Source organism: Oncorhynchus mykiss, unplaced genomic scaffold, assembly GCF_013265735.2.
Source record: "Oncorhynchus mykiss isolate Arlee unplaced genomic scaffold, USDA_OmykA_1.1 un_scaffold_120, whole genome shotgun sequence".
Classification (NCBI taxonomy): Eukaryota; Metazoa; Chordata; class Actinopteri; order Salmoniformes; family Salmonidae; genus Oncorhynchus; species Oncorhynchus mykiss.
The window spans coordinates 762612-780111 of NW_023493661.1; the positions used below are offsets into that span (position 1 = coordinate 762612).

General features: G+C 43.0%; 1 protein-coding gene across 1 annotated transcript in view; it reads left to right on the forward strand.

The window, feature by feature from the left end:
* The window catches only part of LOC110512628 (voltage-dependent T-type calcium channel subunit alpha-1H-like), a 155197-nt gene that overhangs the window by 36248 nt on the left and 101449 nt on the right, over nucleotides 1–17500 (forward strand). Inside the window, exons 3-4 of the mRNA XM_036972119.1 lie at nucleotides 10167–10278; nucleotides 12479–12612. Coding sequence (XP_036828014.1) covers nucleotides 10167–10278; nucleotides 12479–12612 — 246 coding nt within the window. The remainder of the gene's footprint in view (nucleotides 1–10166; nucleotides 10279–12478; nucleotides 12613–17500) is intronic.

Sequence of the window (17500 nt, forward strand, 5' to 3'; positions counted from 1 at the left end):
CGAGGTCCCAGTAGTTAGCTAACAGATAGATAGAGACTCTGCAGGCCGAGGTCCCAGTAGTTAACTAACAGATAGATAGAGACTCTGCAGGCTGAGGTCCCAGTAGTTAACTAACAGATAGATAGAGACTCTGCAGGCCGAGGTCCCAGTAGTTAGCTAACAGATAGATAGAGACTCTGCAGGCCGAGGTCCCAGTAGTTAACTAACAGATAGATAGAGACTCTGCAGGCCGAGGTCCCAGTAGTTAGCTAACAGATAGATAGAGACTCTGCAGGCCGAGGTCCCAGTAGTTAACTAACAGATATATAGAGACTCTGCAGGCTGAGGTCCCAGTAGTTAACTAACAGATAGATAGAGATTCTGCAGGCCGAGCTAACAGATAGGTATAACAGACAGTAGTGGTTGGTAGAGCAGATGTCTTCAGCAGATGGTTCACTATATAACAGACTCAACACTGCCTTCTGATCCTGTCCGTGTTCTAGGTTACTATGTCTGATTAGACTGAGTTGCTTTCTGCTAATTAAAGATGGGAGGGAGAGGAGAAGAGAGGGAGGAGAGGAGAAGGGGATGGGAAGGAGGGGAATGATCAAGTCTTTCTCTCTCTCTCATTCCATGTAGCCAATTTACCAAAGCGTATAGGGTCCCCTAGGAAACACTTATCAACACTTTGGTTCCTACCCTGTCACAATAACTCCTCCCTGGCATTTTCATGAATTGTTATGTCAAACAACACTGTATTTAAAGTGCCCCCTGTTATATTCTAACTATGTATTTAGAATAATCCTTCTATTTCCATGATTACAACAGTTCACCCAAAGCGTTTTGCTCTAAATCGCAAGTGCAACACTTGATTAAAAATAAGTCCTAGATTGTTTTTTTGCCCGTATCGTGCAGCCCTACGTGGCAGTGGGGAAATGACCTCTCTCACGTGACTGCAGGAAATGCAGAATATTGGGAGAATTTTATTATTGAAAAAACAACATGGGAGAATTTTATTTAAAAAAAACATTAGATACCGTCTAGTTTTTTTTTAAATACCGTGAAATCTCTACCAGAATATAATGTCTCTGTCTGAATCGCCTCTTGTATTTATCTCTACTAGAATATAATGTCTCTGTCTGAATCGTCTCTTGTATTTCTCTCTACTAGAATATAATGTCTCTGTCTGAATCGCCTCTTGTTTTTCTCTCTACTACAATATAATGTCTCTGTCTGAATCGCCTCTTGTTTTTCTCTCTACTACAATATAATGTCTCTGTCTGAATCGTCTCTTGTTTTTCTCTCTACTACAATATAATGTCTCTGTCTGAATCGTCTCTTGTTTTTCTCTCTACTAGAATATAATGTCTCTGTCTGAATCGTCTCTTGTATTTATCTCTACTAGAATATAATGTCTCTGTCTGAATCGTCTCTTGTTTTTCTCTCTACCAGAATATAATGTCTCTGTCTGAATCGTCTCTTGTATTTATCTCTACTAGAATATAATATCTCTGTCTAAATCGCCTCTTGTATTTCTCTCTACTAGAATATAATATCTCTGTCTGAATCGCCTCTTGTATTTCTCTCTACCAGAATATAATGTCTCTGTCTGAATCGTCTCTTGTATTTCTCTCTACAAGCATCCCTTGCTTCCAGCTTAGCAATTAGTTTTAGTACAGCTGTGGGGGTTAATTTCAGACTCGCTGATCTGCCTGTCCTCCTGAATTCGGAAACCAATGTTTTGCGTTTTCTTTCCAGGTTCAATGTTTGACATGAGTGAGTTAGCTGATGTTATCCAGCATGCTTAGCAACCGTTTAGTTTAGAAGGGACGAGGAGGGCCCTCGGGCGTAGCAACTCTGCTAAGAAATAATACAATGAATGACTGGGTCTGTAAGCAACATGACCAAAATAAATTGCCTTGGCTTTATCTTCTGGTGAACGAATGACATTTTATGAATTAATTTGATCAAAATAATGTTTTAATTAAAATGGGTTATTCATTGTTATCTGAATATGTTGGTATCATTTTTATAAATACAATAAGGCACAAGAGGCAGTGCTGTATCATGAATACAGTCGCAGGTAAGAGGCAGTGCTGTATCATAAATACAGTCACAGACAAGAGGCAGTGCTGTATCATGAATACAGTCACAGACAAGAGGCAGTGCTGTATCATGAATACAGTCACAGGTAAGAGGCAGTGTTGTATCATGAATACAGTCACAGGTAAGAGGCAGTGTTGTATCATAAATACAGTCACAGACAAGAGGCAGTGTTGTATCATGAATACAGTCACAGGTAAGAGGCAGTGCTGTATCATAAATACAGTCACAGACAAGAGGCAGTGCTGTATCATGAATACAGTCACAGGTAAGAGGCAGTGTTGTATCATGAATACAGTCACAGGTAAGAGGCAGTGTTGTATCATAAATACAGTCACAGACAAGAGGCAGTGTTGTATCATGAATACAGTCACAGGTAAGAGGCAGTGCTGTATCATAAATACAGTCACAGACAAGAGGCAGTGTTGTATCATGAATACAGTCACAGGTAAGAGGCAGTGCTGTATCATGAATACAGTCACAGACAAGAGGCAGTGCTGTATCATGAATACAGTCACAGGTAAGAGGCAGTGCTGTATCATGAATACAGTCACAGGTAAGAGGCAGTGCTGTATCATGAATACAGTCACAGGTAAGAGGCAGTGCTGTATCATGAATACAGTCACAGGTAAGAGGCAGTGTTGTATCATGAATACAGTCACAGGTAAGAGGCAGTGTTGTATCATGAATACAGTCACAGGTAAGAGGCAGTGTTGTATCATGAATACAGTCACAGGTAAGAGGCAGTGCTGTATCATGAATACAGTCACAGGTAAGAGGCAGTGTTGTATCATGAATACAGTCACAGGTAAGAGGCAGTGTTGTATCATGAATACAGTCACAGGTAAGAGGCAGTGCTGTATCATGAATACAGTCACAGATAAGAGGCAGTGCTGTATCGTGAATACAGTCACAGACAAGAGGCAGTGCTGTATCATGAATACAGTCACAGGTAAGAGGCAGTGCTGTATCATGAATACAGTCACAGACAAGAGGCAGTGCTGTATCATGAATACAGTCACAGGTAAGAGGCAGTGCTGTGTCATGAATACAGTCACAGACAAGAGGCAGTGCTGTATCATGAATACAGTCACAGGTAAGAGGCAGTTCTGTATCATGAATACAGGTAAGAGGCAGTGCTGCATCATGAATACAGTCACAGGTAAGAGGCAGTGCTGTATCATGAATACAGTCACAGACAAGAGGCAGTGCTGTATCATGAATACAGTCACAGGTAAGAGGCAGTGCTGTATCATGAATACAGGTAAGAGGCAGTGCTGCATTATGAATACAGTCACAGGTAAGAGGCAGTGCTGTATCATGAATACAGTCACAGACAAGAGGCAGTGCTGTATCATGAATACAGTCACAGGTAAGAGGCAGTGCTGTATCATGAATACAGGTAAGAGGCAGTGCTGCATCATGAATACAGTCACAGGTAAGAGGCAGTGCTGTATCATGAATACAGTCACAGGTAAGAGGCAGTGCTGTATCATGAATACAGTCACAGGTAAGAGGCAGTGCTGTATCATGAATACAGTCACAGATAAGAGGCAGTGTTGTATCATGAATACAGTCACAGGTAAGAGGCAGTGCTGCATCATGAATACAGGTAAGAGGCAGTGTTGTATCATGAATACAGTCACAGGTAAGAGGCAGTGCTGTATCATGTCTCAGTGTGTAGTCCTTAACCCAGGTCTCTACGTGGTAATGCTGGGGATCCTGTACTGTGTGATGTCTGTTTTCAGTAGGCCATGTCTCAGTGTGTAGTCCTTAACCCAGGTCTCTACGTGGTTAATCAATCAATCAATCAATCAAATTTATTTTATATAGCCCTTCGTACATCAGCTGATATCTCAAAGTGCTGTACAGAAACCCAGCCTAAAACCCCAAACAGCAAGCAATGCAGGTGAAGAAGCACGGTGGCTAGGAAAAACTCCCTAGAAAGGCCAAAACCTAGGAAGAAACCTAGAGAGGAACCAGGCTATGTGGGGTGGCCAGTCCTCTTCTGGCTGTGCCGGGTGGAGATTATAACAAAACATGGTCAAGATGTTCAAATGTTCATAAATGACCAGCATGGTCGAATAATAATAAGGCAGAATAGTTGAAACTGGAGCAGCAGCACAGTCAGGTGGACTGGGGACAGCAAGGAGTCATCATGTCAGGTAGTCCTGGGGCATGGTCCTAGGGCTCAGGTCCTCCGAGAGAGAGAAAGAGAGAAGGAGAGAATTAGAGAACGCACACTTAGATTCACACAGGACACCGAATAGGACAGGAGAAGTACTCCAGATATAACAAACTGACCCTAGCCCCCCGACACATAAACTACTGCAGCATAAATACTGGAGGCTGAGACAGGAGGGGTCAGGAGACACTGTGGCCCACTCCGAGGACACCCCCGGACAGGGCCAAACAGGAAGGATATAACCCCACCCACTTTGCCAAAGCACAGCCCCCACACCACTAGAGGGATATCTTCAACCACCAACTTACCATCCTGAGACAAGGCTGAGTATAGCCCACAAAGACCTCCGCCACGGCACAACTTAAGGGGGGGGGGGGGGGGGGGGGGGGGGGGGCGCCAACCCAGACAGGATGACCACATTAGTGACTCAACCCACTCAGGTGACGCACCTCCTCCAGGGACGGCATGAGAGAGCCCCAGTAAAGCCAGTGACTCAGCCCCTGTAATAGGGTTAGAGGCAGAGAATCCCAGTGGAAAGAGGGGAACCGGCCAGGCAGAGACAGCAAGGGTGGTTCGTTGCTCCAGAGCCTTTCCGTTCACCCTCCCACTCCTGGGCCAGACTACACTCAATCATATGACCCACTGAAGAGATGAGTCTTCAGTAGAGACTTAAAGGTTGAGACCGAGTTTGCGTCTCTGACATGGGTAGGCAGACCGTTCCATAAAAATGGAGCTCTATAGGAGAAAGCCCTGCCTCCAGCTGTTTGCTTAAAAATTCTAGGGACAATTAGGAGGCCTGCGTCTTGTGACCGTAGCGTACGTGTAGGTATGTACGGCAGGACCAAATCAGAGAGATAGATAGGAGCAAGCCCATGTAATGCTTTGTAGGTTAGCAGTAAAACCTTGAAATCAGCCCTTGCTTTGACAGGAAGCCAGTGTAGAGTGGCTAGCACTGGAGTAATATGATCAAATTTTTTGGTTCTAGTCAGGATTCTAGCAGCCGTATTTAGCACTAACTGAAGTTTATTTAGTGCTTTATCCGGGTAGCCGGAAAGTAGAGCATTGCAGTAGTCTAACCTGGAAGTGACAAAAGCATGGATTAATTTTTCTGCATCATTTTTGGACAGAAAGTTCCTGATTTTTGCAATGTTACGTAGATGGAAAAAAGCTGTCCTTGAAATGGTCTTGATATGCTCTTCAAAAGAGAGATCAGGGTCCAGAGTAACGCCGAGGTCCTTCACAGTTTTATTTGAGACGACTGTACAACCATTAAGATTAATTGTCAGATTCAACAGAAGATCTCTTTGTTTCTTGGGACCTAGAACAAGCATCTCTGTTTTGTCCGAGTTTAAAAGTAGAAAGTTTGCAGCCATCCACTTCCTTATGTCTGAAACACATTCTTCTAGCAAGGGCAATTTTGGGGCTTCACCATGTTTAATTGAAATGTACAGCTGTGTGTCATCCGCATAGCAGTGAAAGTTAACATTATGTTTTCGAATAACATCCCCAAGAGGTAAAATATATAGTGAAAACAATAGTGGTCCTAAAACGGAACCTTGAGGAACACCGAAATTTACAGTTGATTTGTCAGAGGACAGACCATTCACAGAGACAAACTGATATCTTTCCGACAGATAAGATCTAAACCAGGCCAGAACTTGTCCGTGTAGACCAATTTGGGTTTCCAATCTCTCCAAAAGAATGTGGTGATCGATGGTATCAAAAGCAGCACTAAGGTCTAGGAGCACGAGGACAGATGCAGAGCCTCGGTCCGATGCCATTAAAATGTCATTTACCACCTTCACAAGTGCCGTCTCAGTGCTATGATGGGGTCTAAAACCAGACTGAAGCATTTCGTATACATTGTTTGTCTTCAGGAAGGCAGTGAGTTGTTGCGCAACAGCCTTTTCTAAAATTTTTGAGAGGAATGGAAGATTCGATATAGGCCGATAGTTTTTTATATTTTCTGGGTCAAGGTTTGGCTTTTTCAAGAGAGGCTTTATTACTGCCACTTTTAGTGAGTTTGGTACACATCCGGTGGATAGAGAGCCGTTTATTATGTTCAACATAGGAGGGCCAAGCACAGGAAGCAGCTCTTTCAGTAGTTTAGTTGGAATAGGGTCCAGTATGCAGCTTGAAGGTTTAGAGGCCATGATTATTTTCATCATTGTGTCAAGAGATATAGTACTAAAACACTTGAGTGTCTCTCTTGATCCTAGGTCCTGGCAGAGTTGTGCAGACTCAGGACAACTGAGCTTTGAAGGAATACGCAGATTTAAGGAAGAGTCCGTAATTTGCTTTCTAATAATCATAATCTTTTCCTCAAAGAAGTTCATGAATTTATCACTGCTAAAGTGAAAGTCATCCTCTCTTGGGGAATGCTGCTTTTTAGTTAGCTTTGCGACAGTATCAAAAAGGAATTTCGGATTGTTCTTATTTTCCTCAATTAAGTTAGAAAAATAGGATGATCGAGCAGCAGTAAGGGCTCTTCGGTACTGCACAGTACTGTCTTTCCAAGCTAGTCGGAAGACTTCCAGTTTGGTGTGGCGCCATTTCCGTTCCAATTTTCTGGAAGCTTGCTTCAGAGCTCGGGTATTTTCTGTGTACCAGGGAGCTAGTTTCTTATGAGAAATGTTTTTAGTTTTTAGGGGTGCAACTGCATCTAGGGTATTGCGCAAGGTTAAGTTGAGTTCCTCAGTTAGGTGGTTAACTGATTTTTGTCCTCTGGCGTCCTTGGGTAGGCAGAAGGAGTCTGGAAGGACATCAAGGAATCTTTGTGTTGTCTGTGAATTTATAGCACGACTTTTGATGATCCTTGGTTGGGGTCTGAGCAGATTATTTGTTGCAATTGCAAACGTAATAAAATGGTGGTCCGATAGTCCAGGATTATGAGGAAAAACATTAAGATCCACAACATTTATTCCATGGGACAAAACTAGGTCCAGCGTATGACTGTGACAGTGAGTGGGTCCAGAGACATGTTGGACAAAACCCACTGAGTCGATGATGGCTCCGAAAGCCTTTTGGAGTGGGTCTGTGGACTTTTCCATGTGAATATTAAAGTCACCAAAGATTAGAATATTATCCGCTATGACTACAAGGTCCGATAGGAATTCAGGGAACTCAGTGAGGAACGCTGTATATGGCCCAGGAGGCCTGTAAACAGTAGCTATAAAAAGTGATTGAGTAGGCTGCATAGATTTCATGACTAGAAGCTCAAAAGACGAAAACGTCATTTTTTTTTTTGTAAATTGAAATTTGCTATCGTAAATGTTAGCAACACCTCCGCCTTTGCGGGATGCACGGGGGATATGGTCACTAGTGTAGCCAGGAGGTGAGGCCTCATTTAACACAGTAAATTCATCAGGCTTAAGCCATGTTTCAGTCAGGCCAATCACATCAAGATTATGATCAGTGATTAGTTCATTGACTATAATTGCCTTTGAAGTAAGGGATCTAACATTAAGTAGCCCTATTTTGAGATGTGAGGTATCATGATCTCTTTCAATAATGACAGGAATGGAGGTGGTCTTTATCCTAGTGAGATTGCTAAGGCGAACACCGCCATGTTTAGTTTTGCCCAACCTAGGTCGAGGCACAGACACGGTCTCAATGGTGATAGCTGAGCTGACTACACTGACTGTGCTAGTGGCAGACTCCACTATGCTGGCAGGCTGGCTAACAGCCTGCAGCCTGGCCTGCACCCTATTTCATTGTGGAGCTAGAGGAGTTAGAGCCCTGTCTATGTTGGTAGATAAAATGAGAGCACCCCTCCAGCTAGGATGGAGTCCGTCACTCCTCAGCAGGTCAGGCTTGGTCCTGTTTGTGGGCGAGTCCCAGAAAGAGGGCCAATTATCTACAAATTCTATCTTTTGGGAGGGGCAGAAAACAGTTTTCAACCAGCGATTGAGTTGTGAGACTCTGCTGTAGAGCTCATCACTCCCCCTAACTGGGAGGGGGCCAGAGACAATTACTCGATGCCGACACATCTTTCTAGCTGATTTACACGCAGAAGCTATGTTGCGCTTGGTGATCTCTGACTGTTTCATCCTAACATCGTTGGTGCCGACGTGGATAACAATATCTCTATACTCTCTACACTCGCCAGTTTTAGCTTTAGCCAGCACCATCTTCAGATTAGCCTTAACGTCGGTAGCCCTGCCCCCCGGTAAACAGTGTATGATCGCTGGATGATTCTCAAGTCTAATACTGCGGGTAATGGAGTCGCCAATGACTAGAGTTTTCAATTTGTCAGAGCTAATGGTGGGAAGCTTCGGCGTCTCAGACCCCGTAACGGGAGGAGTAGAGACCAGAGAAGACTCGGCCTCTGACTCCGACCCGCTGCTTAATGGGGAAAACCGGTTGAAAGTTTCTGTCGGCTGAATGAGCGACACCGGTTGAGCGTTCCTACAGCATTTCCTTCCAGAAACCGTGAGAAAGTTGTCCGGCTGCGGGGACTGTGCCAGGGGATTTATACTACTATCTGTACTTACTGGTGGCACAGACGCTGTTTCATCCTTTCCTACACGGAAATTACCCTTGCCTAGCGATTGCGTCTGAAGCTGGGCTTGTAGCACAGCTATCCTCGCCGTAAGGCGAGTACAGCGACTACAATTAGAAGGCATCATGTTAATGTTACTACTTAGCTTCGGCTGTTGGAGGTCCTGACGAATCGTGTCCAGATAAAGCGTCCGGAGTGAAAAAGTTGAGTAGGAAAAAACAAAAATATAAACGGTAATTAAAAAGTAAAAACCGTAAATTTGTCAGGTAGCAAAACAGGTTGGCAACAAAACGCACAGCAACTCAAAAACAAGTCTGCAAGTCGTGACCGGAAATGACGTTGTGTTCAAATCCAAGTCTTAATGCTGGGGATCCTGTACTGTGTGATGTCTGTATTCAGTAGGCCATGTCTCAGTGTGTAGTCCTTAACCCAGGTCTCTACGTGGTTAATGCTGGGGATCCTGTACTGTGTGATGTCTGTATTCAGTAGGCCATGTCTCAGTGTGTAGTCCTTAACCCAGGTCTCTACGTGGTTAATGCTGGGGATCCTGTACTGTGTGATGTCTGTATTCAGTAGGCCATGTCTCAGTGTGTAGTCCTTAACCCAGGTCTCTATGTGGTTAATGCTGGGGATCCTGTACTGTGTGATGTCTGTATTCAGTAGGCCATGTCTCAGTGTGTAGTCCTTAACCCAGGTCTCTACGTGGTTAATGCTGGGGATCCTGTACTGTGTGATGTCTGTATTCAGTAGGCCATGTCTCAGTGTGTAGTCCTTAACCCAGGTCTCTACGTGGTTAATGCTGGGGATCCTGTACTGTGTGATGTCTGTATTCAGTAGGCCATGTCTCAGTGTGTAGTCCTTAACCCAGGTCTCTACGTGGTTAATGCTGGGGATCCTGTACTGTGTGATGTCTGTATTCAGTAGGCCATGTCTCAGTGTGTAGTCCTTAACCCAGGTTTCTACGTGGTTAATGCTGGGGATCCTGTACTGTGTGATGTCTGTATTCAGTAAGCCATGTCTCAGTGTGTAGTCCTTAACCCAGGTCTCTACGTGGTTAATGCTGGGGATCCTGTACTGTGTGATGTCTGTTTTCAGTAGGCCATGTCTCAGTGTGTAGTCCTTAACCCAGGTCTCTACGTGGTTAATGCTGGGGATCCTGTACTGTGTGATGTCTGTTTTCAGTAGGCCATGTCTCAGTGTGTAGTCCTTAACCCAGGTCTCTACGTGGTTAATGCTGGGGATCCTGTACTGTGTGATGTCTGTATTCAGTAGGCCATGTCTCAGTGTGTAGTCCTTAACCCAGGTCTCTACGTGGTTAATGCTGGGGATCCTGTACTGTGTGATGTCTGTTTTCAGTAGGCCATGTCTCAGTGTGTAGTCCTTAACCCAGGTCTCCACGTGGTTTGAACACGTCTCCATGATAGTGATTCTCCTGAACTGTGTGACTCTGGGGATGTACCAACCCTGTGAAGACGTCACCTGTCAGGCAGAGTGGTGCCTCATACTACAGGTAGGTACTACTTTAAACCTCTCACCTCTCACCTATAACCTCTCACCCCTCACCTATAACCTCTCACATATAACCTGTTATCCCTCACCCCTCACCTCTCACCTATAACCTCTCACCCCTCACCACTCACCCCTAAACTATAACCTCTCACCCCTCACCTATAACCTCTCACCTATAACCTCTCACCCCTCACCACTCACCCCTAAACTATAACCTCTCACCCCTCACCTATAACCTCTCACCTATAACCTCTCACCCCTCACCATCAACACCTTACCCCTCAGCTATAAACCCTCGTCTTGGTGACTGTACATTGTTCTAGGTGTTTGATGACTGTATCTTTGTCTGTTCTAGGTGTTTAATGACTGTATCTTTGTCTGTTCTACTGTTCTAGGTGTTTGATGACTGTATCTTTGTCTGTTCTACTGTTCTAGGTGTTTGATGACTGTATCTTTGTCTGTTCTAGGTGTTTGATGACTGTATCTTTGTCTGTTCTAGGTGTTTAATGACTGTATCTTTGTCTGTTCTACTGTTCTAGGTGTTTGATGACTGTATCTTTGTCTGTTCTACTGTTCTAGGTGTTTGATGACTGTATCTTTGTCTGTTCTAGGTGTTTGATGACTGTATCTTTGTCTGTTCTAGGTGTTTGATGACTGTATCTTTGTCTGTTCTACTGTTCTAGGTGTTTGATGACTGTATTGTTGTCTGTTCTACTGTTCTGGGTGTTTGATGACTGTATCTTTGTCTGTTCTAGGTGTTTGATGACTGTATCTTTGTCTGTTGTACTGTTCTGGGTGTTTGATGACTGTATCTTTGTCTGTTCTACTGTTCTAGGTGTTTGATGACTGTATCTTTGTCTGTTCTAGGTGTTTGATGACTGTATCTTTGTCTGTTCTAGGTTTTTGATGACTGTATCTTTGTCTGTTCTAGGTGTTTGATGACTGTATCTTTGTCTGTTCTAGGTGTTTGATGACTATCTTTGTCTGTTCTACTGTTCTAGGTGTTTGATGACTGTATCTTTGTCTGTTCTACTGTTCTAGGTGTTTGATGACTGTATCTTTGTCTATTCTACTGTTCTAGGTGTTTGATGACTGTATCTTTGTCTGTTCTACTGTTCTAGGTGTTTGATGACTGTATCTTTGTCTGTTCTACTGTTCTAGGTGTTTGATGACTGTATCTTTGTCTGTTCTAGGTGTTTGATGACTCTATCTTTGTCTGTTCTAGGTGTTTGATGACAGTATATTTGTCTGTTCTACTGTTCTAGGTGTTTGTTGACTGTATCTTTGTCTGTTCTAGGTGTTTGATGACTGTATCTTTGTCTGTTCTACTGTTCTAGGTGTTTGATGACTGTATCTTTGTCTGTTCTAGGTGTTTGATGACTGTATCTTTGTCTGTTCTAGGTGTTTGATGACTGTATCTTTGTCTGTTCTAGGTGTTTGATGACTGTATCTTTGTCTGTTCTAGGTGTTTAATGACTGTATCTTTGTCTGTTCTACTGTTCTAGGTGTTTGATGACTGTATCTTTGTCTGTTCTACTGTTCTAGGTGTTTGATGACTGTATCTTTGTCTGTACTACTGTTCTAGGTGTTTGATGACTGTATCTGTGTCTGCTCTACTGTTCTAGGTGTTTGATGACTGTATCTTTGTCTGTTCTAGGTGTTTGATGACTGTATCTTTGTCTGTTCTAGGTGTTTAATGACTGTATCTTTGTCTGTTGTACTGTTCTGGGTGTTTGATGACTGTATCTGTGTCTGTTCTACTGTTCTAGGTGTTTGATGACTGTATCTTTGTCTGTTCTAGGTGTTTGATGACTGTATCTTTGTCTGTTCTAGGTGTTTAATGACTGTATCTTTGTCTGTTCTACTGTTCTAGGTGTTTGATGACTGTATCTTTGTCTGTTCTACTGTTCTAGGTGTTTGATGACTGTATCTTTGTCTGTTCTAGGTGTTTGATGACTGTATCTTTGTCTGTTCTAGGTGTTTGATGACTGTATCTTTGTCTGTTCTACTGTTCTAGGTGTTTGATGACTGTATTGTTGTCTGTTCTACTGTTCTGGGTGTTTGATGACTGTATCTTTGTCTGTTCTAGGTGTTTGATGACTGTATCTTTGTCTGTTGTACTGTTCTGGGTGTTTGATGACTGTATCTTTGACTGTTCTACTGTTCTAGGTGTTTGATGACTGTATCTTTGTCTGTTCTAGGTGTTTGACGACTGTATCTTTGCGTTTTTCGCGGTGGAGATGGTCATCAAGATGGTGGCTCTGGGGATCTTCGGTTCTAAGTGTTACCTTGGCGACACCTGGAACCGACTGGACTTCTTCATCGTCATGGCAGGGTAAGGGTTCTATTCCCACAATGCTCAGGGGTTAGTCAGGCGGTTAGGGACAAGAGAACATCAAAATAGAACCTATAGAACCTTCTCTAGATTCTGTTTTTGATTCCAGAGACACACGAGGACGTTCTTTAAGTCTGCTGCTAAAGTATTTTCCTTTCTTATATAAATGTCACCGTTATTTAACGAGGCAAGTCAGTTCAGAACAAATTCTTATTAACAATGACGGGGCCTACCCCCGGGTCAAACCCGGACGACGCCGGGCCAATGGTGCGCCGGCCCTATGAGACTCCCAATCACGGTTGGGTGTGAAGCAGCCCGTGAGGTGATGGAGTTTGTAGCCTGCTGGGAGAAACACACGTTCAATGTCACTGTTTCAGGCAAGGAGAAAAGTGTGTGTGTGTGTGTTTGTTTGTGTGTGTGTGTGTGTGTGTGTGTGTGTGTGTGTGTGTGTTTGTGTGTGTGTGTGTGTGTGTGTGTGTGTGTGTTTGTTTGTGTGTAAGAGACGTTAACTAAGCAGACAGCAGCGGTCACCTCAGACACACAGCATTACCCCTTTACTCACTGTGAGGTGCACACAGACACACACACACACACACACACACACACACACACACACACACACACACACACACACACACACACACACACACACACACACACACACACACACACACGCAAAGCCAAAGACAAATACAGAGGGAACTAGTGAGTCAGATCATTGTTTTAGGGTCGGACAGGGTTGATGTTCAGTTCTTTAGGGTCAGACAGGGTTGATGTTCAGTTCTTTAGGGTCGGAGAGGGTTGATGTTCAGTTCTTTAGGGTCTGACAGGGTTGATGTTCAGTTCTTTAGGGTCTGACAGGGTTGATGTTCAGTTCTTTAGGGTCTGACAGGGTTGATGTTCAGTTCTTTAGGGTCTGACAGGGTTGATGTTCAGTTCTTTAGGGTCTGACAGGGTCGATGCTCAGTTATTTAGGGTCTGACAGGGTTGATGTTCAGTTCTTTAGGGTCGGACAGGGTTGATGTTCAGTTCTTTAGGGTCTGACAGGGTTGATGTTCAGTTCTTTAGGGTCAGACAGGGTTGATGTTCAGTTCTTTAGGGTCTGACAGGGTTGATGTTCAGTTCTTTAGGGTCTGACAGGGTCGATGCTCAGTTCTTTAGGGTCTGACAGGGTTGATGTTCAGTTCTTTAGGGTCTGACAGGGTTGATGTTCAGTTCTTTAGGGTCTGACAGGGTTGATGTTCAGTTCTTTAGGGTCTGACAGGGTTGATGTTCAGTTCTTTAGGGTCTGACAGGGTCGATGCTCAGTTCTTTAGGGTCTGACAGGGTTGATGTTCAGTTCTTTAGGGTCTGACAGGGTTGATGCTCAGTTCTTTAGGGTCTGACAGGGTTGATGCTCAGTTCTTTAGGGTCTGACAGGATGGTGTTCAGTTCTTTAGGGTCTGACAGGGTTGATGTTCAGTTCTTTAGGGTCTGACAGGGTTGATGTTCAGTTCTTTAGGGTCTGACAGGGTTGATGTTCAGTTCTTTAGGGTCGGACAGGGTTGATGTTCAGTTCTTTAGGGTCGGACAGGGTTGATGTTCAGTTCTTTAGGGTCTGACAGGGTTGATGTTCAGTTCTTTAGGGTCTGACAGGGTTGATGTTCAGTTCTTTAGGGTCGGACAGGGTTGATGTTCAGTTCTTTAGGGTCTGACAGGCTTGATGTTCAGTTTTTGTGGCTATGTGTGTTAGGAGACTATGTGTGTTGTCCTTTGAAGAATGTATCTGCTGGTAAATTGGATCTGTTGTAGTAACGTTGTTGTGTGGTAGATGGGATACTCTGTCTGTTCTTTCCTAGCCCACATTTGCAGCTGCTGTTGCTAACTCAACGGCTAGGAGGTATCACTTCTATTGTAAATAAGAGTTCAAAGTTCATACCATTCGCAACCAAAGCTCACACTGAGGTTGACTTCGTTCTGTAGTTATTATCTGAACCATTTTGACATCGGATCGTCATCCTAATGTATCCGGAACAGGAGGTTATAATGTTGTCAAGGCTTTATATAGTGGAGGGAGAAGAGTGTGTTTCACAGTCTACAGCCCACGTCTCTTCACAGGGGCGGACCACTGATTGAGCAGAGCCCTAACCTTATGAAAACCCAAACCTCTCATTTGGAAGCTAAAATTAAATTTAATCCTTTCACCAATAATTTCACATTCAAACATTTAAATTGAACAACAATTCCATGTGAATCCGATAACTACAATGTGCAGACTTTCCTCTGTAGAGTTTATGCCATCCTGTCATTGATGAGAATGTCTCAGATGACAACCGAACTGACATCATATTCATTAAGTACCACCGCATATGTTCAATTGGTCGGATTACCAAAATATAGTTAATTTCCCCCCACATTCTGACGTTCCCAGAATCTCTATGTTAACCAAGGGATTTTTTCAAATGTCACATCAGTAGGGTAGAGAGAGGATAAAAGGAGGGGAGATGTATTTATGACGGTCATAAACCTACCCCCCAGGCCAACGTCATGACAGCAGTGAGGTCAGGTGCTGTCTGTCATCCTGGCAGGTGAGTGATTGGCTGGTGCAGAAATAGACATGGTTTCAGTTGTTGACTTCCTGTGAGAGGCAGTGAGGTCAGGTGCTGTCTGTCATCCTGGCAGGTGAGTGATTGGCTGGTGCAGAAATAGACATGGTTTCAGTTGTTGACTTCCTGTGAGAGGCAGTGAGGTCAGGTGCTGTCTGTCATCCTGGCAGGTGAGTGATTGGCTGGTGCAGAAATAGACATTGTTTCAGTTGTTTATGCATTTTTATTCAGAGTCCTGTTTTTTAAGGAAGTACAGGCCGCAACGAGAGTCAATAAAGATAGTTCCATCTCTAAAGCACAGATACTGGTGGCAGGCTACTTGATTCTAAAGCACAGATACTGGCGGCAGGCTACTTGATTCTAAAGCACAGATACTGGTGGCAGGCTACTTGATTCTAAAGCACAGATACTGGTGGCAGGCTACTTGATTCTAAAGCACAGATACTGGTGGCAGGCTACTTGATTCTAAAGCACAGATACTGGCGGCAGGCTACATGTCGTTAGCCTACTTGATTCTAAAGCACAGATACTATATGATACTATAGCACAGATAATAGACTACATGAGGTCTACAGTCAGTGTCCAGACGTCAGTTACTATTATAATAGACCTACAGTCAGTGTCCAGACTTCAGTTCATATTATAATAGACTACAGTCAGTGTCCAGACTTCAGTTAATATTATAATAGACTACATGAGACCTACAGTCAGTGTCCAGACTTCAGTTCATATTATAATAGACTACAGTCAGTGTCCAGACTTCAGTTAATATTATAATAGACTACAGTCAGTGTCCAGACTTCAGTTACTATTATAATAGACTACATGAGACCTACAATCAGTGTCCAGACTTCAGTTAATATTATAATAGACTACATGAGGCCTACAGTCAGTGTCCAGACTTCAGTTAATATTATAATAGACCTACAGTCAGTGTCCAGACTTCAGTTAATATTATAATAGACTACAGTCAGTGTCCAGACGTCAGTTACTATTATAATAGACTACAGTCAGTGTCCAGACTTCAGTTAATATTATAATAGACTACATGAGGCCTACAGTCAGTGTCCAGACTTCAGTTCATATTATAGTAGACTACAGTCAGTGTTCAGACTTCAGTTCATATTATAATAGACCTACAGTCAGTGTCCAGACTTCAGTTACTATTATAATAGACCTACAGTCAGTGTCCAGACTTCAGTTACTATTATAATAGACTACATGAGGCCTACAGTCAGTGTCCAGACTTCAGTTAATATTATAATAGACTACATGAGACCTACAGTCAGTGTCCAGACTTCAGTTAATATTATAATAGACCTACAGTCAGTGTCCAGACTTCAGTTAATATTATAATAGACTACAGTCAGTGTCCAGACTTCAGTTAATATTATAATAGACTACAGTCAGTGTCCAGACTTCAGTTACTATTATAATAGACTAGTCAGTGTCCAGACGTCAGTTAATATTATAATATACTACAGTCAGTGTCCAGACTTCAGTTACTATTATAATAGACTACATGAGGCCTACAGTCAGTGTCCAGACTTCAGTTAATATTATAATAGACTACAGTCAGTGTCCAGACTTCAGTTACTATTATAATAGACTACAGTCAGTGTCCAGACTTCAGTTACTATTATAATAGACTACAGTCAGTGTCCAGACTTCAGTTCATATTATAATAGACCTACAGTCAGTGTCCAGACTTCAGTTACTATTATAATAGACTACAGTCAGTGTCCAGACTTCAGTTACTATTATAATAGACTACAGTCAGTGTCCAGACTTCAGTTCATATTATAATAGACCTACAGTCAGTGTCCAGACTTCAGTTACTATTATAATAGACTACAGTCAGTGTCCAGACTTCAGTTACTATTATAATAGACTACAGTCAGTGTCCAGACTTCAGTTAATATTATAATAGACCTACAGTCAGTGTCCAGACTTCAGTTACTATTATAATAGACTACAGTCAGTGTCCAGACTTCAGTTCATATTATAATAGACCTACAGTCAGTGTCCAGACTTCAGTTACTATTATAATAGACTACAGTCAGTGTCCAGACTTCAGTTAATATTATAATAGACTACAGTCAGTGTCCAGACTTCAGTTCATATTATAATAGACCTACAGTCAGTGTCCAGACTTCAGTTACTATTATAATAGACTACAGTCAGTGTCCAGACTTCAGTTAATATTATAATAGACTACAGTCAGTGTCCAGACGTCAGTTACTATTATAATAGACTACATGAGGTCTACAGTCAGTGTCCAGACTTCAGTTACTATTATAATA